The 27,101-nt window shown below is 40.1% G+C and overlaps 1 protein-coding gene and 1 pseudogene across 1 annotated transcript in view; one reads left to right on the top strand and one right to left on the bottom strand.

The window, feature by feature from the left end:
- The window catches only part of SNTB2 (syntrophin beta 2), a 100,263-nt gene that overhangs the window by 61,302 nt on the left and 11,860 nt on the right, over positions 1 to 27,101 (top strand). Inside the window, exon 5 of the mRNA XM_030863523.3 lies at positions 17,865 to 18,061. Coding sequence (XP_030719383.1) covers positions 17,865 to 18,061 — 197 coding nt within the window. The remainder of the gene's footprint in view (positions 1 to 17,864; positions 18,062 to 27,101) is intronic.
- LOC115856893 (ferritin heavy chain pseudogene) lies at positions 23,814 to 24,401 on the bottom strand (annotated as a pseudogene).

Below are 27,101 nucleotides of genomic sequence, written 5' to 3' on the forward strand. Positions count from 1 at the left end.
AAAAAGAATCAGGTTTTGGGCTTCCCTGGTGGCGCAGTGGTTTAGAGTCCACCTGCCGATGCAGGGGACATGGGTTCGTGCCCCGGTCCGGGAAGATCCCACATGCCGCGGAGCGGCTGGGCCTGTGAGCCATGGCCGCTGAGCCTGCGCGTCCGGAGCCTGTGCTCTGCAACGGGAGAGGCCACAACAGTGAGAGGCCCGCGTACCGCAAAAAAAAAAAAAAAAAAAAAGGGAGCCCCAGAGAAAATACTTGGTAGTCAGAAAGGCTAAATGGTGGAGCCATCTGGTATGTCCCATGGGCAACAGTATGGGGGCTCCTGCTTTCAGCAGACAGAGAGTCACATGAAGCAGAGTATTCTTCTATTCCAGGAAGGCTTCTATGTTATGTAGGATTTCCTTCAATTTGCCAAGTTCCCTTACATATATCACTCTTTTTATAAAAATATAATTTCCACATAGCTTTTCAGGAGTTTCTGTGTAATTTAGAGCTGGAGCCCTTAGATCACAGAATAGAGATAAAGGATTTATTGAGCCTCAGAGTTAGGGAAGTGTGCCCTCATTAATTCCTTCAGGACATAATGGTCCTTCAGAAAGACTGAATTTAACCATCAGTTTCTCTGGTTCTATTTATTTTTAAAATTCTCACTAAATTATAACCTCCTTGAGGTCAAGAACTATGACTTAGCTCAGCATTTCCCATAATGCTTTGTGTATAGTAGACCTTCAATAAATCTTAGTTGAAATAAATTCTGTTACTTAAATTACAGTTTCTGTCTTAGTTATATTGGGAACATGACAGGAATTGTAACAAAACATGTAGACATGTCTCAGTAGATATAATTAGAGCAATTAAATTTATATTTTCTAAAGAGTTAGAGCTTATGAATATGACTGTCCAGATCTCTTAAGCTTAAATTTTATGGAAGAGGCTTATGCTCTAGTTATGGTCATAGAATGCAAGGAGGGTAGCTATATCCTTAGACATTTCCTTTACTGGGTGTTTTACTGGAGGGATGGAGCAGAAACCTATGACATCCCCTAGATGAGCCTTTGTTCAATATAGAAATTACAATCTCATAAACAAATAATTTCTGGACATTGACTAGACTGGACCTAGACCACCAAGGTACTTTTGTACTAAACAAGGAAATGGGGTGGTTGTGTGGGTACTCTCAGTGTGGTATTAATTTGCAACTAAGGAAAAGATATAAATAAGATTTAAAACTCGTAGAAAAAAAATACAGGAGTAGATCTTAATGGTCTTGGCTTAGGCAGAGCCTTCTTAGATACAACACCAAAGCACAAGCAACAAGAGAGTAAATAAATAAATTGGACTTAATCAAAGTTAAAAACTTTTTTGCTTCATATGTCACCATTAAGAAAGTGAAAAAACCCACAGAATGGGAGAAAATATTTGCAAATCATATATCTAATCTGGGACTTGTATCTAGAAAATATAAAGAACTCTTACAACTCAATAATAAAAAGATAAATTACCCAATTAAAAAATGGGAAAAGGATCTGAGTAGACGTTTGTTCAAAGAAGATATGCAAATGACCGATAAGCACATGAAAAGGTGCTCGGCATAATTAGCCATCAGGGACTTGGAAATTGAAACCACAATGAACTATCACTTCCCACCCACTAGGATGGCTATAATTAAAAAGATAGTATGCAAGAGTAGACTAGGATGTAGGAGAAAATAGAACCTCATACACTACTGGTGGGAGTGTAAAATGGTGCAGTTGATGTGGAAAAATCTGAAAGTTCCCGAAAAGGATAAACATAGTCACTGTATGACCCAGCAATTCCACTCCTAGGTTGTATATCCAAGAGAAATGAAAAATGTCCACACAAAAATTTATTCATGAAAGTTCATAACAGCATCATTCATGACACCTAAACACTGGAAACAATCCAAGTGTCCATCAGCTGATGAACAGATAAACAAAATGTGGCATATCCATACAATGGAATTTTTTTTTTTTTTTTTTTTTTTTTTTTTTTGCGGTACACGGGCCTCTCACTGTTGTGGCCTCTCCCGTTGCAGAGCACAGGCTCCGGACGCGCAGGCTCAGCGGCCATGGCTCACAGGCCCAGCCGCTCTGCGGCATGTGGGATCTTCCCGGACCGGGGCACGAACCCATGTCCCCTGCATCGGCAGGCAGACTCTCAACCACTGCGCCACCAGGGAAGCCCATACAATGGAATATTATTCAGCAAAAAAATAAAAAATGTTCTGATACACACTGCAGCATGGATGAACCTTGAAAACATTATATTAAGTGAAAGGAGCCAGATGCAAAAGACCACATATTGTATGATTCCATTTATATGAAATGTCCAGAATAGGCAAATCTATACAGACAGAAAGTAGATTTGTTGTTGCCAGGGTTTTTTTTGGCGGGGGAGCGGGGAGGGAGTTGGGAGAAATAGGGAGTGACTGCTAGTGGGTATAGGGATTCTTTTTAGGATAATGAAAATGTGCTAAGATTGTGCTGATGGTTGCAAAACTCTCATTATACTAAAGTCCATTGAACTATGTACACTTTTAAGTGGTAAAGTATATGGTATGTGAATTATATCTCAGTAAAGCTGTTATAAATAAAACAAACCCCCAAAGCCAACAAGATTTAATAGAAGGGAATAAGACCAATCCTTAAACTGAGTTTGAGCTCCTAATAGCTACTTATATTAGGTAATTGGGAGCATTGTTACTTAATCTTTCTATGCCACAGACTTTTCATTTGTTAAGTGGACCCTAATGAGATAGAGGGGGTGTGAGTATTAAAATGAGTCAATACTTTTAAAATGCCTACAATGGTACCTGACACATTGTAGGCGCTTAAGTAAGTGTTAGCTTCTTTAATTATAATAATTATTTATTATTAAGTGAAAATATGTCAAGGAAGAATTTGTGTAAAAAGTATAATTGGTTTTTTGACATTGTTAAAAGAAGAGCTTAGCTCTAAACCAACAGTTTTTATGAGTAGTGAAAGTTTCATATTAAATGTGAGGAATTCAGATATATATTTGTTTTTGTTTTTGTTTTTTATTATTTATTGGCTGCATTGGGTCTTTGTTGCTGCGCGTGGGCTTTCTCTAGCTGCGGCGAGTGGAGGCTACTCTTCATTTCGGTGCGTGGGCTTCTCATTGTGGTGGCTTCTCGTTGCGGAGCACGGGCTCTAGGCACGCGGGCTTTAGTAGTTGTAGCACACGGTCTCAGTAGTTGTGGCTCAAGGGCTCTAGAGCGCAGGCTCAGTAGTTGTAGCGCACTGGGCTTAGTTGCTCTGCGACATGTGGGATCTTCCCAGACCAGGGCTCGAACCGTTGTCCCCTGCATTGGCAGGCAAATTCTTAACCATTGCACCACCAGGGAAGTCCCTCTTAATACGTTTAATTAATTAATGAAACAGCAAGGATTCTTCACTCCTTGCCCAGGAAGTACTGATGGATTAGGAGCAAAAGTGACAGGCAGATGAGAGGTTTAGTTTTTCCATGTGGCTGTGTTGGCCAAATGGAATTGGTTGAAGTCACTTCTTGATAGAATTAAGGGGGCTTAATCATCCTCTGCCTCCTAGAGAGGTTAGAGTATCGCCACTGAAAGAGACCAGAGGAGAAACCCAGACCAGAAGGTATCCAGTAAAGAGAGGCAAAGCCAGAAAGTGGTGTGCTTATGTCTTTTTAGTGTGGAGGAAAGAGGCAGTTTGAGATACATGTGAGTAATGAGAAAGGGCTGAATGTTCACTTTCACTAATTCTAATACTTTGGAACATGTTCTTATGAGTGGATGACATACACACACACACAAGGGTAACAAACATATAGAGAAGGAAAAGATTAAGGACCTTAATGATCCAATAGCAAAGGTAGATAGTCCCTGATAAATTAAGAATTAATTGCAGTTCAAAAATCAAAGAAGGGAACTTCCCTGGTGGTGCAGTGGTTAAGAATCCGCCTGCCAGTGCAGGCGACATGGGTTCGAGCCCTGGTCCACGAAGATCCCACATGCTGCAGAGCAACTAAGCCTGTGTGCCACAACTACTGAGCCTGTGCTCTAGAGCCCGTGCTTCACAACAAGAGAAGCCACCGCTCGCTGCAACTAGAGTAAGCCCGCGCGCAGCAACGAAGACCCAGTGCAGCCAAAAGTAAATAAATAAAATAAGTAAATTTAAAAAAAAATCAAAGAAGAGCTTCCCTGGTGATGCAGTGGTTAAGAATCCACCTGCCAATGCAGGGGACACGGGTTCGAGCCCTTGTCCAGGAAGATCCCACATGCTGCAGCCAACTAAGCCCGTGCGCCACAACTACTGAGCCTGCTCTCTAGAGCCCATGGGCCACAACTACTGAACCCGCGTGCCACAGCTATTGAAGCCCACACACATAGAGCCCGTACTCCGCAACAAGAGAAGTCACCGCAATGAGAAGCCTGCGCACCTCAGCGGAGAGTAGCCCCTGCTCGCCACAATTAGAGAAAGCCTGCGCCCAGCAATGAAGACCCAACACAGCCAAAAATAAATAAAATAAATTTTAAAAATCAAAGAACACTGTGAGGGTAATATAAATTAACATGAGTTAACCATTTATATTGGCTTGCACATTTATAGATTCTTGGAAACCAAAAGCGTGTGTGTGTGTTTACTTAATAGCTGATATTTCGGGATGGTTGAGGAATTAAGTAAAAACATGAAAGTGATATATGAAGAGGATTTTTATTTTATTTTTATTTTACACATTTCTTGAGGTTAAAGCCAGGTACAGGATACAGGTAGAAAAATAGATATAGGTGCCGTGGATTTTGCAGGATGTGAATTTTGTAGTCTTTTCCTATAATCTTTCTTTGACTGGAAAAGAAAACGATCCAGAGAAAGTGTGGCTACTTTATGATGTGGAAAATTGAGTGGTGTTGTGCTTATGGGACTTAACAGGGTAAAAGCTGCTGAAACACCTTTGCATGAGCTCATCTGGCTTCCCCACTAAGGGGGCCTTTTGGCAGTGTGTTCTAACCAACTGCTGTGCAGCAAGAGTCCAGCAGCTGGTTTGAATTAGATTCCCTCTGCCAAATATTTCATAATCAAATCTGTAGGAAAAATTCTCCTGGACTTTCTATTTTTTAATGTCTGATTTGGGATTAGCAATCAAACTGAATATGGTAGAATACACCCTGTCACTTTCCTCATACTTTGTCTTACTTGGATCATATGTGGAGTAGTTTTGAAACTTATTTAACTCTTCCAGAGATAGCTAATGTGTAATTGGCATGTTGGTTCTACAGGGATCAGCCCAGGGAGGTGGTTCTCAAATTATACTTTCATGGACCTCTGGGGATTCCTTCTTCAGGGGGTCTGTAAGTTCAAAACTATTTTCACAGTAATACTAAGATGTTGTTTGCTTTTTTCATTGTTGACATTTGCACTGAGGGTTGGTAAAATTGCTGGTACCTTAGCATGAATCAAGGCAGTTGGCACCAAACTGTATGGACTTGCAGGGAGAAAACATACCAGTTTAACCTCAAAATGTCTTTGTTGAAGCAGTAAAAATTACTAGTTTATTTAATCTCAACCCTTGAGTATTCATCTTGTTAATAATCTGTGAGATGAAGTGGGAAGTGCTCAGAGTCCACTTCTGCTGCATACTGAGTTATGAGAGTTGCTGCAGAGGAAAGCATGTGTGGTTGAGCTGCAAGCTGAACCAGCGGGTTTTTTCATGCAACACCATTTTTTCACTTGAAAAAACAACTGGCTGACACACTGTGGCTGGTCAGACTTGGGTATTTGTTAGACATTTTTTTTCCTAAAATAACCAAAATGAATTTGTCATTTAAGGAAAACACTGATGGTATTTGTTAACAATTATAAATTTCTAGCTTTCAAACAAAAATTAGAATTCTGGAAAACTAGTATCTGTCTCTGTGAGTTTGATAGCTTCCCAATACTTAAAGACTTGTCTGATGAGATCATTGGTGATACTAGCAAATGTGACTTTTTGATATAATAAAATGCTTTTAACATTTGGAAAATGTGCATAACTCAATGAAAAAATATATTCCAAATGACCAATACATGATGCTACAAAATCATGCAAGGGTAAGAAAGATCTATTCAAGCTGCAAGAGAGACCAAAGGATTTTTAATGTAACAGGATATGAAAACTTTATTGATAAGTTTTCAGATACTACATTGCAACTAACCTTTAAGAATCCGCTGTTGAGTTTTGGTTTGGTAGACAGAAAGATAACCACAATTATCTGAAAAGGCTATAAATACTCCTTCCTTGTCCAACTGCCTAGCTGTGTGAGGCTTGGCATACTTAAACTGCATACTGCAGCAGAATGCAGAAGCACATATAAGAATTCAGCTCTCTTTTATTGTGCTGGATATTAAAGAGATTTGCAAAAAATTTAAAACAATGCTACTCTTCACATTAATGTTTTGTTGTTGTTTGGGAAAATATTATTTTAATAAAAATAAGTTATTTATATTAACATCTAACCGGTTTGTTATTTTTTATTTTTAAATGAATTAATATTTTAAAAATTTCTCAGGGCTTCCCTGGTGGCGCAGTGGTTGAGAGTCCGCCTGCCGATGCAGGGGACACGGGTTCGTGCCCTGGTCCGGGAAGATCCCACATGCCGCAGAGCGGCTAGGCCCGTGAGCCATGGCCGCTGAGCCTGCGCGTCCGGAGCCTGTGCTCCGCAACGGGAGAGGCCACAAGAGTGAGAGACCCGCGTACCGCAAAAAAAAAAAAAAAAAATTCTCAGTTTTAATTTCTCATTATAGTAAATATCAATAAATATAATCCATATGAAGAAAAGTGTTTTGGAGTACTCAGTAGTTTTTAAACACTTTTTTAAAAAAATAAATTACTTTATTTATTTTTATTTTTGGCTGCGTTGGGTCTTTGTTGCTAAGCGTGGGCTCTCTCCAGTTGCAGCGAGCAGGGGCTACTCTTCATTGGGGAGCGAGGGCTTCTCATTGTGGTGGCTTCTCTTGTTGGGAGCATGGGCTCTAGGTGCGCGGGCTTCAGTAGTTGTGGCACATGGGCTCCGCAGTTGTGACTAGCGGGCTCTAGAGCACAGGCTCAGTAGTTGTGGTGCACGGACTTAGTTGCTCCGCGGCATGTGGGATCTTCCCGGACCAGGGCCTGAACCCGTGTCTCCTGTATTGGCAGGAGGATTCCTAACCACTGTGCCACCAGGGAAGCCCCCTCAGTTTTTAAGAGTGTTGAAGTGTCCTCAACAAAGGGTCCTCCTTTGTTGAAGACCAAAAAGTTGGCAAACCATTAGTTTTGTGCTTCTTAACTGTGGCTACACATTTGAATCATCTGGAGAACTTATAGTAAAATAAGGTTGACTGGGCCCCACCCTAGACCAGTTAAATCTGAATGTTTGAGGATGGGAGCCAGACATCAGTAATATTTAAAAGCTGTGCACCAGGTGATTCTAGTGTAGAGCCAGGGTTGAGAACTATAGTAATTAACTTGGCTAAACCAGTTGGTAGATTAGAAGAAACTGCCTTTTCCTTGAGAGACACAGGCTTGTCTTTTATCTGAACCAGTAGTGACTCCCTGGCAATGAAAGGAAATGTGAAGGAGCATCCATTTACTCTTAGATGTCATCTGCTCAGGTTACTGCTAGAGGAGTAAAGGAAGGAACCAGCAAATTTGTAGAAAAATATTACAGGTATATAGCCTACAATGAAGCTAAGAAGAAGCCATTTTATTTATTTATCTTTGGTATACATTTCTCATCCAAGTTTTTAAAAATCCTATGTGGAAAACATTATCTGCTGAGTGATTCCTTATAGTGAGGTAGTGTGTTCTGTTATACTGATCTACTTCGACTTGTTAAAAATAGGGAAAATATTTTTGGAAGAAGTGAATAAATTAAACTATATTAAGTGGTTGTCATGAAACAAAGTGTTGAATAGTTTAATGACTTTAAAGAGAACTGCTTTCTCCTCTTCTTTCCATATGTATACTTCACTGTTACTTTTTTAGCAGCTTTATTGTGATATAAGTCACATACCATACAGTTCACCCATTTAAAGTAGAAAGTTTAATGGTTTTTAGTATGTTCAAAGAGTTACAATCAATATTAGGACACTTTCATCACCCCAAAAAGAAACTCCTTACCCGTTAGTAGTCACTCTTCATTTTCCCCTCCCCCAGGCCTAAGCAACCACAAATCTACTTTCTGGCTCTGTAGATTTGGCCTATTCTGAACATTGCATATATGTGGGATCATGTTACATAGCCCTTTATGTGTGACTTCTTTCACTTTGTGTAATGTTTTCAAGGTTTATCCACGTTGGAGCACGTGTCACAACTTCATTCCTTTTCAAGGCTTAATGATATTCCATTGTATGGATATAGCACATTCATCAGTTGATGGCCATTTGAGTTATTTCCACTTTTTTGACTAGACTGTTATGAATAATGCTGCTATAACACTCAGGTACAACTTTTTGTGTGAAGATATGGTTTTTTTGTTTTTTTGGCTATGTTGGGTCTTCATTGCTGTGCGTGGACTTTCTCTAGTTGTGGTGAGCGGTGCATGGGCTTCTCATTGCGGTGGCTTCTCTTGTAGCGGAGCATGAGCTCTAGGCGAGCAGGCTTCAGTAGTTGTGGCACGTGGACTCAGTAGTTGTGGCACGTAGGCTCAGTAGTTGTGGCTCACGGGCTCTAGAGCGCAGGCTCAGCAGTTGTGGAGCTCGGGCTTAGTTGCTCCGCAGCATGTGGGATCTTCCCGGACCAGGGCTCAAACCCATGTCCCCTGCACTGGCAGGAGGATTTTTAACCACTGCACCACCAGGGAAGTCCCTCTTTTCACTTTCTTGATAGTGTCATCTGAAGCACAGAAGTTTTTAATTTTGATGAAGTCCAATTTATCAGCCTTATATCGCTTGCATTTTTTGTGTTATATCTAAGAAGGCTTTCCCTAACCCAATGTCACAAAGACTTAATCCTATGTTCTCTTCTAAAAGTTTTATAGTTTTAGCTCTACATTTCATTCTTTTATACAAATGAAGTCAGTTTTTGTATATGGTGTGAAGTAGTGGTCAAACTTTATTCTTTTGCATATGAAAATCCAATTATCACAGTACCATTTATTGAAAAGACTTCTTTCTCCATTGAAGTCCCTTGACATCCTTGTCAAAAATCAGTTGATCATAAATGTGAGGGTTTATTTCTGGACTCTCAATTTTATAGTTTAGTGGTAAGTTTTGAAATCAGAAGTGTGAGTCCTCTAACTTTGTTCTTTTTCAAGATTATTTTGGCAATTCAGAATCCCTGGCATTTACCTATGGATTTTAGGGTCAGTTTGTCAATTTCTGCAAACAAACAAACAAAAAAAGATGAAATTCTGATAGGCATTTCATTGACTCTGTAGATCAATCTAGGGAGTATTGCCATCTTAAAAATATTGTCTTCCGATCCATGATACAGGATATCTTTTTATTTATTTAGGTTTTCTTTTATTTCTTTCAGCAATGTTTTTTAGTTTTCAGAATACAAGTTTTATACTTCTTTCACTAAATTTATTCTTAAGTAGTATTAAATTTTAATGCTATTGTAAATGAATTTTCTTAATTTTCTTTTTGGATTGTTCATTGCTAGTGTATTCCATCAATACACTGATTTTTATATCTTGATCTTATATCCTACAATCTTGCTCAACTTGTTTATTATTCTAATAGGTTTTTAGTAGATTCCTTAGGACTTTCTATGTACAAGATCATGTCATCTGCAAACAAGGGATAGTTTTTACCACTTCCTTTCCATTCTAGGTGCCTTTTATTTCATTTTCTTGCCTAATTGCTCTGGCCAGACTCGCCAGTAAAATATTTATTTATTTATTTATGTAGCTTTTTTTTTTTTTTTTTTTTTTTTTGCGGTACGCGGGCCTCTCACTGTTGTGGCCTCTCCCGTTGTGGAGCACAGGCTCCGGACGCGCAGGCTCAGCGGCCATGGCTCACAGGCTCAGCTGCTCCGCAGCATGTGGGATCTTCCCAGACTGGGGCACAAACCCGTGTCCCCTGCATTGGCAGGTGGACTCTCAACCACTGCGTCACCAGGGAAGCCCTGTATGTATCGTTTTGACTGTGCTGTGCAGCTTGCAGGATCTTAGTTCCCCAACCAGGGATTGAACCCAGGCCACAGCAGTGAAAGTGCTGAGTCCTAACCAGTGGACCGCCACAGAATTCCCTCCAGTACAATTTTTTTTTCAATTTATTTTTGGCTGTATTGGGTCTTAGTTGCTGCTCACGGGCTTTCTCTAGTTGCAGCGAGTGGGAGCTACTCTCTGTTGCGATGCGCGTGCTTCTCATTGCAGTGGCTTCTCTTACTGCCGAGCACAGACTTGAGGCGCACAGGCCTCAGTAGTTGTGGCTCGTGGGCTCTAGAGCACAAGCTCAGTAGTTGTGGCACACAGGCTTAGTTGCTCCGCGGCATGTGGGATCTTCCTGGACCAGGGCTCGAACATGTTTCCCTGCATTGGCAGGCAAATTCTTATCCACTGCACCACCAGGGACGTCCGCAGTACAATTTTTAATAGAAGTAGCGTAAGCAGGCATCCTTGTCTTTTTCCTGTTCTTAGGGGGAAAACATTGAATCTTTTACCATTAAGTATGATGTTAGCTGTGGGGTTTTTTTAATAGATAAACTGATATCCAGGTGAGGAAGTTCCCTTCTATTTTCATCCTGGAAAGGTTTTGGATTTGTTAAAATGTTTTTTCCATGTCTATTACAGTGATCATGTGGGTTCTGTCCTTTAGTCTATTTATATGGTTTTACTTATCAATTTATCAGTCAATTTAAAAATAATTTTTTAAATCAAATTAATTTGTAAGTCAATTACAATATCGATTTTTGGATATTAAACCAACCTTGCACTTCTGAGATAAATCTTATTTGGTCATGCTGGATTCAATTTGCTAATAATTTGATGGGGATTGGCCTCATAGAAAGAGTTGGGAGGTATTCCCACCTCTTCTATTTTTTTGGAAGACTTTATAAAGAATTGGCATTGATTCTTCTTTAAATATTTGGTAGAATTCATTAGCAAAGCCATCTGGGATTAAGATTTTCTTTGTTGCAAGTTTTTCACTGTTAGTTGAAGGGATTTTTAAAATATGTTTTAAACCAGTGGTCCCCAACCTTTTTGGCACCAGGGACTGGTTTTGTGGAAGACATTTTTCCATGGACTGGGTGGGGGTGGGCGGGGTGGGGATGGTTAAGGTGGTAATGCAAGCAATGAGGAATGAGTGGCACATGAAGCTCTGTTCTTTCCCTTTTATCTGAAAATAGTTTTTAGTTCATGAATGTCACATTTCTTAGCTTTGATCTTGAAACCCTGTTCTCATGAACATCTCATGGGGAAGAATATGTATGACATATGATAGAAACTCTAAGGGTCTTTCTTGCTTATGTTTCCCAATGTTTTTTCTCTTCTCTACTTTTTTTCATTGCTGTCCCATACTTGATTTGAATCTTCTCTCTAAAATGCTTAGCTCAATCTCTCATTTTCTTACATCTAAAAGTATTTCAAGGGGCGTTATTACTTATCCCCCCCTAAATGAGTTGGAACTCACTTTTTTTTTGGCCACACTGTGCAGTCTGTGGGATCTTAGTTCCCCAACCAGGGATTGAACCCACTCCACAGCAGTGAAAGTGCTGAGTCCTAACCACTGGATCGCCAGGGGGTTCCTAGACCTCACTTAAAAAAAAAAAATTATTTATTTATTTGGTTGCACCGGGTCTTAGTTGTGGCAGGCAGCCTCCTTAGTTGTGGCAGGCAGGCTCCTTAGTTGGGGCAGGTGGGCTCCTTAGTTGCAGCAGGCAGGCTCCTTAGTTACAGCTCACCAGCTCCTTAGTTGCGGCATGAGGGCTCCTTAGTTGTGGCATGCAAACTCTTAGTTGTGGCATGCATGTGGGATCTAGTTCCCTGATCAGGGATTGAACCCAGGCCCCCTGCATTGGGAGTGTGGAGTCTTATCCACTGTGCAACCAGGGAAGTCCCTAGAACTCACTTTTTAAAGTAAAAAGATGGCACATCATTTTTTTTTTTAATGTAGTAGAGTAGTATCATATTTTAAGTGAATGGGAGTCAAGAGTTGTAACCAAGTAGTTCCAAAGTTTTCTTTTTATGGCTGAATAATATTCCATTGTATGGATGTACCACATTTTGTTTATCCACTTATCAGTTGATGGACATTTGGACTATTTCTACTTTTTGGCTATTATGAATAATACTGCTATGAACACTTGTGAACAAATTTTTATACTAATAGATGTTTTTATCTCTCCTGGGTGTATACCTAGGAGTGGGATTGTTGGATCATATGGTAACATTTTTAACTTTTGGAGGACCCAGTCAATTTTTTAAAAAAATCACTGTGAAATTATAAATTTAATATCCATTGTAGTTTGTCCTTGTTGATGCTCAAAAATGGTCCTATCTTTAGCCAGTGGTAGCTCTTCAGGTGGACTTCTCAGCCTTTTTGACAGGACTTTTATATAAAAGTGTTTGAGAATTGCCATATTATCCATTATGATACAATACTCTGGACTTAACTTGTGTATTTTCTGCTCTAGATCTGACATTTTCCAAGAAGCCTCACTTTTTTTTTTTTTTTTGAGGGGATGGAGGTTCAATTTGGGCACTAACTACATTTGTTGCTATTGGATTAGTTATTGTTTATAGGCCTTTGTTGATGGACAGAGGTAGGAAGTATGTATAAGTGTATATATATACATATATATATTTTTTAAACATAAAATACATCGTTGAGTTCACACTGATACTCCATTTCAAGTTTGAGACTACAGTGTAATCACTTAACGTCTTCTATCTTACATCTGGTTTTCCTTTTTCCCATATCCAGAATTGCAGATCTTAAGGACACCAGAGATGATCACATTAGAACATCCCATAATTGCTCATTTGCTTTATCCCACGTTACATATCAGAATAGTGCTACTATTATTACTACTACAACATTATCACCAACAGTATAATTACTGAAAGTAGTTGAAAAAAATTTTTTGCAGCTCCTTTTTTTGTACTTTTTTAGTGGTTTCTCCTGCTTCTGTCAGTTCTCCACTAAACTCCCTGTCCGCACTTTCTTATTCCCCTTTGTTGATCTCTACTTATCTTACAGATTTCTTTTTTCTTTTCTTTTTTTTTTTGGCCCGCACCATGCCAAAAGAAAAAAAAGGGATCTTAGTTCCCTGACCAGAGATTGAACCTCGGGCCCCCTGCATTGGAAACGCAGAGTCTTAACCACTGGACCGCCAGGGAAGTCCCCTGGATTTCTAAACATTGGCTTATTTCAGGGCTCAGATCTCTTCTCTATCAACTACCCTGTCCCTCTGGTGATTGTATCTGATACCATAGCTTGAAATATCTCTTTTACACTGACAACTCCCAAATTTATATCTCCAGACAGAATTACAGACTTATATTCTGACTGCCTATTTAACACATCATTTGCATATTTATGATCACTAGGAAGCAAACTCTGTAGCAAAAGTAACATAAAATAATAAAATAGGTGTTTTTTTCTTTCTTATGTAAAAGAAAACAGCCGTCCTTAGCAAGAGGCTTCTACCCTTCAAGGTTGCCTCATGGCTCAAGATGGTTACTGGAAGCTTTAGCCATAATATCCAAATTGTAGGCAGGAGGAAGAAGAGGAAAAGGACAGAAGGGGCACATACCTGCTGCCTTGTTCTCCAGTTGTGGGGCTTTTCTGGTAATCCTACCCATTAACAGCTTGCAATTCATTGGACGTCTCTTTCTTCAAAGAAGTTTGGGAAATACTCTTTTATCTGTGCATGTTGTCATTCAGGATAAAGGCAGCTTTCTATTTCTAAGGAAGAATGAGAAAACGAATATTGAATAGGCAAGTAGAGTTTTAAGAGGTCTTTGTCGGGACTTCCGTGGTGGTGCAGTGGTGAAGAATCTGCCTGCCAATGCAGGGGACACAGGTTCGATCCCTGGTCTGAGAAGATCCCACATGCTGCGGAGCAACTAAGCGTGTACGCCACAACTACTAAGCCTGCACTCTAGAGCCCACAAGCCACGACTACTGAGCCCTTGTGCCACAACTACTGAAGCCCGTATGCCTAGAGCTTGTGCTGCGCAACAAGAGAAGCCTTCACAATGAGAAGCCCACGCACTGCAACGAAGAGTGGCCCCCACTCACCACAACTAGAGAAAGCCCACGTGCACAGCAACGAAGATCCAGTGCAGCCAGAAATATAATTAATTATTTTTTTTTAAAAGTGATCTCTTAAAAAAAAAAGTTCTTTGTGTATTTTGGATACAGTCCTTTACCAGGTATATGTTTTCATAAATTTTCTTCTACTTTGTGACTTGTCTTTTCATTCTCTTAACAGTGTTTTTCAAAGAGCAAATGTTTTTAATTAATGAAGTCCAACTTAATCATTTTTTTCCTTTATGGATCATGCTTTTGGTGTTGTATCTTTTTAGATTACTTAGATTTTCTGTTAAAATGTCTTCTTGAAGCTTTACACTATTACATTTTACGTTTAGCTCTAAGATCTATTTTGAGTTAATTTTTGGGAAGAGTGTAAGGTCTTCCAAAACAGAAAGCACCAGACCCAGATGAGTTCACTGGTGAATTCTACCAAACATTTAAGGAAGAAATTCCCTACAGTCTCTTTCAAAGAATTGATGCAGAGGGAATACTTCCTGACTCATTCTATGAGACTAGCATTATGCTAATACCAAAACCAGCAAAAGACATTATAAGAAAAATACAGACCAATATCTCTCATGAGCATAGATGTAAAAATCCTCAAAACGATACTATCAAATCTAATCCAAAAAAGTATGAAAAGAATTATACATCACAACCAAGTGGGATTTATTTTCGATATGCAAGGCTGGTTCAACATTTGAAAATCAATTTGTGTAGGGACTTCCCTGGTGGTCCAGTGGTTAAGACTCCACACTTCCACTGCAGGGGGCACGGGTTCGATCACTCATCAGGGGAATAAGATCCCACATGCTGCATGGTGTGACCACCCTGCCACAAAAAAAGAAAAGAAAAGAAAATGAATTTGTGTAACCCATCACGTCAACAAACTGAAGAAGAAAAATCTTGTATCAGGAGATACAGGAAAAGCATTTGACAAAATGCAACACCCATTCATGATTAAAACTTTCAGTAAACTAAGAATAAATGGGAACATTCTCAACTTGATAATGACTACCTACAAAAAATCTACAGCTAACATCATACTTAATGATGAGAAACACAAAGCTTTTCCACTAAGATCAGGCCCAAGGCAAGGATGTTCCCCTCTTGCCACTCCTTTCAACATCATACTGCAAGTCCTTGCTAATCCAGTAAGGCAAGAAAAGGAAGTTAAAGGTATACAGATTGAAAAGGAAGACATAAAACTATCTTTGTTTTCAGAAGACATGATCAGCTATGTAGAAAATTGAAAAGAATTGGTAAAAAACTCCTGGAACTAATAAGCTCTTATAGCATGGTTGCAGGATACAAGATCAGTGGACAAAAGTCAATTACTTTCCTATATACTAACAATGAGCAAGTGGAATTTGAAATTAAAAACACAATGCCATTTACATTAGCATCCCCCCAAAATGAAATACTTAAATATAAATCTAACAAAATGTGTTCAAGATCTATATGAGGAAAACTCCAAAACTCTGATGAACAAAATCAAAGAAGAACTAAATAAATAGATATTCATTGTTCATGGATAGGAAGACAATATTTTCAAGACGTCAGTTTTTCCCAAATTGCTCTATAGATTCAATGCAATCCCAGTCAGAATTTTAGCAAGTTATTTTATGGATATTGACAAACTGATTCTAAAGTTTATATGGAGAGGCAAAAGACCCAGACACACAAAATTGAAGAACAACACAAAATTGAACAAACACAAAATTGGAGAACAAAGTTGGAGGACTGATGTTACCCAACTTCAAGACTTACTATAAAGCTGCAGTAATCAAGACAGTGTAGTGTTGATGAAAGAACAGACAAATATATAGATCAGTGAAACAGAATAGAGAGCTCAGAAATAGACCTTTGTAAATATCATCAACTGATCTTTGACAAAGGAGCAAAGGCGCTACAATGGAACAAATACAGTCTTTTTCAATGAATCCTGCTGGAACAACTAGATATCCACATGTAAAAAAATTTTGCCCTTCACCAGAATTAACTCAAAATGGATCATAGACCTAAGTGTAAATTGCAAAACTATAAAACTCCTAGATGGTAACAGGAGAAAACTTAGTTGACCTTGGGTATTATAATGGCTTTTTTTAGATACAACACCGAAGACATGATTTATGAAAGAAATAATTATAAGCTGGACTTCATTAAAACTAAAAATTTCTGTTCTGTGAAAGACAGTGTCAAAGAATTAGAAGAGAAGGCACAGACTAGGAAAAAATATTCACAAAAGACACATCAGATAAATGACTGTTATCCAAAATAATACAAAGAGCTATTGAAGCTCAACAGTAAGAAAACAAGCAACTTGGGAATTCCCTGGCCGTCCAGTGGTTAGGACTCCATGTTTCCACTGCAGGGTGCATGGGTTCGATCCCTGGTTGGGGAACTAAGATGCTGCAAGCCACGCGGCACAGGCCAAAGAAAAAAAAAAAGAATGAAAACAAACAACTTCATTAAAAAATGGGCCAATGACAACATGAATACACGCCCCACCAAAGAAAATATACAGATCGCAAATAAGAATATGAAAATATGTTTCACATCACATATCATCAGGGAAATGCAAATTAAAACAACGAGATACTACTACACACTTATTAGAATAGCCAGTATCCGGTGCACTGACAACACCAAACACTGGTGAGGATTTGGAGCAACAGGAACTCTCATACAATGCTGGTGGGAATGCAGAATGGTACAACCAGTTTGACAGAGTTTGGTGGTCTCTTACAAACATTTTCTTACCATACAGCCCAGATATTCCACTCCTTGGTTTACCCAAGGCAGTTGAAAAATTATATTTAAAAAAAACCTATACAAAGATGTTTATAGCCACTTTATTCTTTTTTTTTTTAATTGATGTATAGTTGATTTGCAATGTGTTAGTTTATGATATACTCAGCTTTATTCTTTTTTTTTTTTTGCGGTACGTGGGCCTCTCACTGTTGTGGCGTCTCTCGTTGCGGAGCACAGGCTCCGGACGCACAGGCTCAGCGGCCATGGCTCACGGGCCCAGCCACTCCGCAGCATGGGGGATCTTCCCGGACCGGGGCACGAACCTGTGTCCCCTGCATCGGCAGGCGGACTCTCAACCACTGCGCCACCAGGGAAGCCCTTAATCAAAATTGAATCTTTTTTTGATACGCATGGCCTCTTGGGAGCATAAAAAACGCTAATGGGAAACTGGGGCCTTGGGCCATCCAGCCTAGTGTTCTGCCTGTGACACCAGGGGGTCATTTTATGGGAAAACAGAATGATATCTACTTCAAAGACTATACTCTTGTTTTGAAATATACTTATCTAAAAACTGCTGATGGGGCTTCCCTGGTGGAGCAGCGGTTGAGAGTATGCCTGCCGATGCAGGGGACACGGGTTCGTGCCCCGGTCCGGGAAGATCCCACATGCCGCGGAGCGCCTAGGACCGTGAGCCATGGCCGCTGAGCCTGCGCGTCCGGAGCCTGTGCTCCGCAACGGGAGAGGCCACAAGAGTGAGAGGCCTGCGTACCACACACACACAAAAAAAATGCTGATGGCTTTTATAATTTCTGCTTATTAATCAGCATAAATTGCTGACATTTTCCTCTGACAGTGCATTAATTACCTTTGATCTTTGTTTGTGGTTCTAGGTTGGTTCATTCTGGCTCCGGATGTCGATCACCCTCACTTGGATCTGACCTTACGTTTGCTACCAGGACAGGCTCTCGGCAGGGCATTGAGATGCATCTCTTCCGGGTGGAGACGCATCGGGATCTATCGACCTGGACCCGGATACTTGTTCAGGGTTGCCATGCTGCTGCTGAGCTGATCAAGGAAGTCTCTCTAGGTACAGATCCTAGCATTTCATTTCTAATAGTAATTAAATGGAACTGTTATACTTTGTGTTAAAGTAAGAACCATTATCCTGTATGCCAGACTTAAAAATATTCTGAAATAAGGCACCTTAAAGTGATCACGATGGAAAGAAACTGGGTTTCTCTGTTTCGGTAGCAAAGTTTTCATAAGCTTTTTACATGGCTCTGAACACATTTACAACACTCTCTGTACAACATGGTAGTTTTACTGTTCATTATTTAAATCTTTATAGTGTAAGTACTCATTTACTAAATACTAGGTGCATTGACCCTCTAGTTAAGAAGATTTGGAACATGGATAGACACTCTTAAAAATATGAGCATCTGGCAAAGCTTATAGCTGTAGAAAAGTAAAGAGAATTTGGAATAGGAGTCTCTCTTCCAAAGTTTGAAAATGTGTTGCCCAGTAGGTACTGAAATAAGCATCTAAAGGAAATAAGCCTCATGGTCTCTTTCCATTGTTGAAGTGCCCTCTTGTGGCTTGTCTATATGAATTTGGAAGTATGGTTTCATACATGTATATTTGTGTATATGGTTATGTATAGATATTTCCAGATTGCTTTTCATTTTAACAAGAACAGAGAGTAGTCAAAATGAAGACACAGTTACAGTTTCTAATATAGTTTTAGTTACTTTGAATATCTTGATTGCAAGTTGGTTTACTTAGTTTTGCTCCTGTTTTCTACGTATTTTGTTTTATAAACCTAGTTTTACAGAATTTATACAAAAAGAGAAAATGTTTTGAGAGCAGAATGTCTTTTGATTTATATTCCTTTCCATTGCTTTTGGAAAGTTAGGGATCTCCATGGCTTTAGAACTGCCTGGGCAGCATTTCCATGGGTCATCTTCTAACACTGGCACAAGGACAGCTTTTTCAATGTTGTCAAAGTAGCACAATTCTTCAACTATTTAGGACGTACTCTATATTTTCCTCACAACCACAATGATGATTCAAGCACTGACACCAATGCCTAGATCCCACCTTGGATTTTGACCAAAGCCACCACATCAGCAGTGTGATTTCTCACTTTCTCACTTGTCAGTCTCCTACCCATTTTCTCTATGGAGTGGTTGGTCACCACATTAAGGACTGTGAGGCTCTGGTTTTTGTCTTGGCCGCAGAATGTGCTTTCTGGGATGGGGAAGTCCTCAGTTGGAAAGTCTGGATGCTCTGTGTTCCTGTGTGGAGTCCCAGGGGTCAGGCCAGCACACTCATCACTGGCATATGGGGTCACCATAATCTTCTTCAAGGATCCTGAGAGATATGTTTCCCAAAACAAAGAGTGCAACGTGGCTTTTTAACACTTTTTAGTTTCGTGTTGTTTCTTTGGTGTCTGGCAGCTAAACTTCATACTACAGGAAACCAAAATCTATTCAGTCCTTGGCTCTCAGTTGTTTAAATACAGATGACTTGATGAGAGGGAGAATAAGGACCAACTGGTTCCTTATATTTTTAGATGGACAAAAGAACATATTTTTTGGTAACTTTGAACTTTTTTGTTCTCATTCACAGCTCTATCTTAATATTACCTTGGTAATACTTTCATTTCCACAATTCAGATCAATTGATGTACTTACGAATCACTTACTGTATATTTAGAGCTGTGCCAGAAATAGTAAACTGGCTGAAAGTAAACTGCTTTGATGAGAACCAGAATTTCTTTAAAATTTGTGTTTGTGTGTGTGTGTGTGCGTGCATGCGTGCATGCATGTACTCATGCGTGTAGGCACGTAGTCTGTTACGTCTTCATGTGATGTATATGCTTAGTGTACACATACATGTATGTACACATACATACATAAGCCAGCATGTCCTTCAGATGCATGTTATCACCCTCTGTTAAACTATTGGGAGATTCAGAAAGGTTTATTTAAAACTATATTTGAGGCACATCATACTACATATTCAGGTGTTTATGGTCTAAAGAAAGTCAGGAAGTGGACAAAAAGAAATCGGTTGAGCTTTTTTTTTGTCTCTTATGTGTTTGGTTATAGTTTACGCATTTAGAAGAATTTCAGTGACTACTTGTAAAATTTGACTAGTGAATGCCATACATTATCTTTATAATGTATGTTTAGTTTTAAGCCTTTATTAGATTATACTTAGAGTAGAATTGATCAGTAATCCTTCTGGTACACAAGGACTTTTTCCTTCTAGCAAATATAACTTTAAGATGACCAGGCAGAGAATGCAGTTAACACCCTCAGTTCCATAAAACCATTTTCCATTTGCCACAGGAATTGAAAATAGGAAAATACATACACTTTAGTGTGTGTAGTTGTTTGAACTTTAATAAGTATGCTTTTAAAAGGTTAATTTCATCATAACAATTATCCAAGCTCTTCAAGTTTTTAAATCATACATGAACTTCATGAAGATACTTTATATTTCTGTAGCTTGGTGATATGAAGACTAAGAAGTAGAAGATATAGGTAGGAGTTGCATTAAAAATATGCAGAGAATGTGCAAGAGAAGAAAAATGGGCATTTTAAAGTATTTAGAGTGGTGTTAGCATATATGAAAGAAGTTTGCTTTAACCATGTTGTTCTCAATTTCACAGAAATTCTCTTGAACCCCTTTTTGTTCCTTTACTCAACAAATATTGATTGAGTATATACTCTGCTTTTACTGACTATACTAAAATAAATAAGGTAGGTGTAGCCCCTTCCTTTGAAGTAGGAAAGACAGAAACAAAAAGAATAATAAGTACATGTTGGGGTTGTTATAAGTCATAAATGAGATACATGTGTCATCTAACCCTAACACACAACTCTGTAAGGCAAGTTTTATTACCTACATTTTCAAGATAAAGGAATTTGGGTTAGTGTGGCTGGAACGTGAACTGGAATCCTTTCAAAATGCAGTGTCTTAAGCTCCTGCATTTCCTCCTCTAAATGACTTATTCTTACGGGCAGATTAAACTCCTGGAGGACGTATACATTATCAGTTTCTCTTAATTCATTAAATCAACAAATGCTTAGTGTTTAATTGTCTACAAAGTGCTATGCTTTGTGATGAGAGAAATAGAAGCAAATAAGACCTGCTTCATGCCTTTGACCAAATAGCTATAAGAAAGGAACACAGCATCATGTTCTTCTTTTATAACCCTTGAGTGTGATTAGCCCACTAATGATACTTGATGGGCTGGCTTTTCCATGCAGTAACAGAGAATGCTACCTCAGCCTTTCTTTGAGAGCATCCTGGGCAGCCCACTGAAAGCCCACCCTGCAAAACCCACTCTCTTCTGGGTTGTTCTGGAAGGCCCAGAGGAGCCCAGGGTGACACAGCTCTGCAGCCGCTAAAGGGTCTTACTGGAAACATTGGAGCCCCCAAAGCCCCCCTACCAAATAACTGGCCCCAGAGCAGCAGAAACAGGACTTGCAGCATAGACTTACTTTGACATTAGAGTCCTTTTTTAAAAATTAATTAATTAATTAATTCTTAGCTGCATCGGGTCTTAGTTGCAGCATGCAGGATCTTTCATTGCAGCATGCAGGCTTCTCTCTAGTTGTGGCACACAGGCTCCAGAGTGTGTGGGCTCAGTAGTTGTGGCGCCGGGGCTTAGTTGCCCCACGGCATGTGGGATCTTAGTTCCCCCACCAGGGATCGAACCTGTGTCCCCTGCATTGGAAGGCGGATTCTTAACCACTGGACCACAAGGAAAGTCCTAACATTAGCGTCTTTGTTCTTCATGATACACTGGTAATCACCAGCAGTCTCTTAAAAGACACAAAGTAGAAAACATAGATTGTATTTACCAGTATTCATCTTGGTGTAACAATGAGATTTATTATTATTTATTATTAGTTAATGAGCCTTTTCTTCCTCTTAGCTTTATTAAATTTTTTACCATTAGGGAACTACTTAAAGAAAGTTATCTTTAATATACGTAATTACACTCAACAATATCCCCATGGTCTGAAAAAGCCAATGTCCCTGCCACTTAGCAGATTGTGAAGTAGTAGCCAGAGCAGTAGAAGGAAAACCAGCGCAGGTGAGGACAGTAAGTGTCATGGAAGCCTAAGGAAGAGGATTTCAAGGAGAGGAGTAGCCAGTAGGGTTAAATGTATCAGTTGGATGGTTTAGGCTGGAATTAAGAGAAAATGCCCTCTAAAATTAGATTAAACATTTAAGAAATGTATTTTAGATAGAAGAGAGAGAGCAAGCATAAAGGGGGGGGGGTCTTCTCTTCCCAGTCATAGGTTCATATGCACACCCTGGACCAATGGCAGTCACCAGGAGAAAGCTATGCTCTGACTGGCCCAGAGGCTATCTTCCCTTGAAGTTGAGGTCGTCCTTCCCTGAAACACATTAGGAGAGACTAGAAACCTGAATAAAATTGGAGTTTGGCTGTAAAGGAATAATGGAGAAATAAAATCTGGGTAGACAGCCAACAATGAGTCCTACAAGTATCAAGACAAGAGCTAAAGACGTGGGTCAGATTTAGGTACATGGAAATAATTGGTGCCCTTGGAGAGAGACGCTTAGGGATGGCACTGGCAGCTTGCAGAGGGCTGAGGGTTGAATGGAAGGTGAACCATGGATAAACTGAGTGTAGACAGCTCTTTTAAGACGTTTTGCTGTGAAGAGGAGGGGAGGGGAGTGGTAGAAAGAAGAAGGTAAAGAGTTGAGTAGTGGCATTTCTTATAATAATGAGAGAGACCTGAACATCTAAAAAAGCTAATGGAAGGGACCTGACTTAGAGGGAAGTGTTGAAAATGCAAAAGGAAGAAGGAATAATCAACCTTGGACAGTTTCTGGGATCCCAGTGGATGGGATCCAAAACACAGGTGGAGGGATTGGTCTTAGCCAGGAAGAGGGACAGAGGGAGGAGAGGAGGAATTGAGTGGAGATGTATACCCATATCTTAGCTGTTGAAGTGGGCATTGCCTTTTATTCCTGAGTAATTTGTGCCAAAGACACCCCCGGCTTTTACTCCATCCCTAACACCAGGTGCAATTGCAGGCTACTTTTATGTTGTTTGAATTATTAAAGTTGTATCATACTTGTATAACCTGAAAAACAATTTTTTATTTTTTTGCCTAATGAACCATTGATTAGTCCCATACACCAAAACCGTCATTATAAAGAATTTTATAATATAATGTTACTGAGAAGCTGGAAAAAATATTAGAATTTTAGTTTGAGGATTTCCTGGGAAGTCTAGGGCTGAAAATAATGGATTGTGCTGGGGCCCAAAGATTGGCCCTCTTTTCCCAATCCCAGTGTCTTATATTTACCCAATTAAATAAGGTCAGCCTAATCATCTAGAATTGTACCCCCCAAACAGGCATTAAGGCTCTAGATCAGTAGTTCTCAACCTCAACTGCACTGTGAAATAGCCTGCAGAGTTTTTTAATAATATCAATACCTAAGGTCTACCTCCATAGATTTTATTTTATCTTATTTTTTTTTAACATCTTTGTTGGAATATAATTGCTTTACAATGGTGTGTTAGTTTCTGCTTCCTCCATAGACTTTAATTCAGTAGGCTAGGGCATTAAAACGTCCAAAGGTTTTTTGGAACTTTAATGGGTTGAGAACCACTACTCTAGATTTTCAAATGAAAAACAGAATAGTTTATATTATTATTATTTGGGGGGGGTACCAAATTACTTTATTTGAAAGAATGGTACTAAGGAAAGAACTTGTAGATGTTTCGGTACAACTTACAGAAAAGGTAAAGGCAACCCAAACATGCATGCACTACCTTGATGCAGGGAAGTCATCCCCGTGGCTACAGGAAGCCAGCCTAAGGCTTAGCTCTCATTATCACTGTTTCCCAGGGTGTGCTTGTCAAAGGGATACTCTGCCATGCCAGATTCGGGGGCCCCCATCTTGCGCAAGTTGGTTACGTGGTCACCCAATTCTTTAATGGATTTCACCTTCTCATTCAGGTAATGAGTCTCAATGAAGTCACACAAATGGGGATCATTTTTGTCAGTGGCCAGTTTGTGCAGTTCCGGTAGTGACGGATTCACACTTTTTTCCAAGTGTAGCGCACATTCCATTGCATTCAGCCCATTCTCCCAGTCATCACGGTCTGGTTTCTTGATATCCTGAAGGAAGATTCCAGCACCCCGTTGGTTCTGCAGCTTCATCAGTTTCTCAGCATGTTCCCTCTCCTCACGAGACTGGTGAAGAAAGTATTTGGCAAAGTTCTTCAAAGCCACATCATCGCGGTCAAAATAGTATGACACGGACAGGTAGACTTAGGAGGCGTAGAGCTCCAGGTCGATCTGGCGGCTGATGGTAGCTCCCGAGCCCTGGTGGTAGTTCTGGCGCACCTACGAGGGGGACGCGGTCGTCATGGCGGGCGGCGGAAGAGAGGCGGCGGCGGGGACCTTGGGGCGGCCGGAGGGCGCAGTGAGGTGGTGGCGAGGGCTGGCGCTGAGCGGCCGGCCAGAGCGGGGCGGGGGGGTCGAGCGCCGGGTTCCGTCCAAGCACTGTTGAAGCAGGAAACTGCGGCGACTCTCTGCGAAGACTGCGTCCAGAATCGTTTATACGATTAAGGAGTCAAAACTATGTATTAAAAATAAATGAGTGTGTACGACTCTGAATACACTAAAAACCATTGAGTTTTATACTTGAAATGGGTAAATTGTAGGGTATGCGAATTATGTGTCAATAAAGCTTTTTTTAAAAAATACCATGTGACATTCTATATTTTGAGGGAGAAACGGGAAAAAATTCAGTGAATTCAGTTTAATGAACATTTTAAATAGAATAGCTACTCACTACCCTCAAGTTGTCACAGGCTTGTCAGGAAGCAAACAGAGAAATAACTGTCAGGCGTGACAGTGACCGTTGTCATCTGTCCTGGGTTTCGGTGAGGTCCGGGGGGTCACCATACAGCAGCCCCTTCATTTCTGACAGTCCTCGGGTACGCTGTGAGCTCACCCGTGGTCCTCCTGGGTCTTCTTCCAAGCGAAGTGGAACATAGCCCTCCTCGGGGCTTAACTCCTGCAGTCTCCCTCTGTCTCCTCCTCTTCCTCTTCTGAACCTCCATCCTCTGCCTCCATCTATTTCTAGGGTTCCCCTCAATGCCTCACTCAGTCTTCCTCCCCCATGCTCTCCCAAGAGTCTGTTTATTTTAACTTCAAAAAAATTTATACAATTTTAAAAGTTACTTTCCATTTACAATTATTACAAAATATTGGCTATATTCCCCATGTTGGACAGTATATCCTTGGGCCCATCTTACACCCAGTAGTTTGTGCCTGCCCCCCCCATGTGGCCCCCCCCCCCCCGCACCTCGGTGACCACTAGTTTGTTCTCTGTATCTGTGAGTCTGCTTCTTTTTTTGTTATATTCACTAGTTTGTTGTATGTTTTAGATTCCACATGTAAGTGATACCATACAGTTCAATAAAGCTATTATTTAAAAAATTAATGGGTACAATAATTGAAACCTTAAAGGTGAAGTCAGAATTTTCAAGTGCAGCTTATTCATCATATAAGGTCTCATCAGTGAACTTTGTTTAGAATGCCTGAGCTTGGATGAGTACATGTGGGAAACTCGAGATTCCTGGTTTTATGTGGTTTTATAGGCCTTGCTCCTCTGCTGTCTCCCACCCCACCGCTGATCATCACTTTGTTCTTGACCCCTACCCCAGATTGTGGGTGGGTATTGAAGGTCTTGGGGTGAGAGGAATTAGAGAAGAGATGAGGTTGGCTGTTTTGCATATTACTTGGTAATAAATTTTTCTGAAAAACCCTGAAAGTTTATTATTTTCATTTTTAGATGAGTTAAAATTCATGATAACTAATTATTGTGTACAGTACACACCCAACAAAGTACTTTTTATTAAACCTAACTGAAATAGTACCTCTATTAAGCCTTTTCCAATTCCCCAGAGTTTATCTACTTCCCCCTCCTCTATCCTCCCACAGTATTTTGTCCATTTCTCTATTATAGCACTTACTTCATTCTGCTGTATCCATATTTCCTTTTCTTTCTCACTTGTCTAAACAGGAACCATCTTTTGTTCAGCTCTGTATCTCCCTGCACCTAACACAGTGTCTGACACATAATATGTCCTCAAAACCATTTTTTTTCCAGTATAGATTAGTTGTGATTACCTGTTTGTCTTCTCTGCTGCCTTATGAGAGCAGAGAATTTTTTTTTAATATGAATAATGAATTAATGAACAAACAAACCAAAAAAACTAAAACATAATTCACAATTCCACTGGACAGTTAGTCTTCATGTATGTTTTCAGATTATTCTGAGTCCAGGCTCATGAGGTTGCTTCCCTTATCTTCAGCTCTGCCCACCATCAATCCACGATGTACCCGACACAAAGAGCACAAAGCACCCACTTCTGAGTGCTGACTGTTTATCTCCTTCCCTTGATTACCTCAAAAACTGTAGTTTCTTCCTCTCTTTTAAACTTCAATATTTGATGTCCTATGATTGTCCTTGAATGCTGCTGTTGTGTGTCTTTTAATATTTCTAATAACTACCCTGTCAGTAAAATTAGTATGTTAAATTTCTTACCATTGGGAATTCCCTGGTGGTCCAGTGGTTAGGAGTCTGTGCTCCCACTGCAGGGGGCGCGGGTTCGATCCCTGGTCTGGGAACTAATACCGTGCATGACATGAGGCGCAGCCAAAAAAAAAAATTTCTTACCACTTCTTATCTCTAAATTGAGGTGGATAATGGATTTATAGTCCTCCAAAAGGATTTTAGTTGAATCAAGACATCAGGATGGGGACTTCCCTGGTGGCGCAGTGGTTAAGAATCCGCCTGCCAATGCAGGGGACACGGGTTCGATCCCTGGACCAGGAAGATCCCACATGCCGCGGAACAACTAAGCCCGTGTGCCACAACTACTGAGCCTGCGCTCTAGAGCCCACGAGCCACAACTGCTGAGCTCGTGTGCCACAACTACTGAAGCCTGCGTGCCTAGAGCCCGTGCTCTACAACAAGAGAAGCCACCACAATGAGAAGCCCTCACACCACAACAAAGAGTAGCCCCCGCTCACTGCAACTAGTGAAAGCCCGCGCAC

The sequence above is a fragment of the Globicephala melas genome, chromosome 19 (genome assembly GCF_963455315.2).
Source record: "Globicephala melas chromosome 19, mGloMel1.2, whole genome shotgun sequence".
In the NCBI taxonomy this organism is placed as follows: Eukaryota; Metazoa; Chordata; class Mammalia; order Artiodactyla; family Delphinidae; genus Globicephala; species Globicephala melas.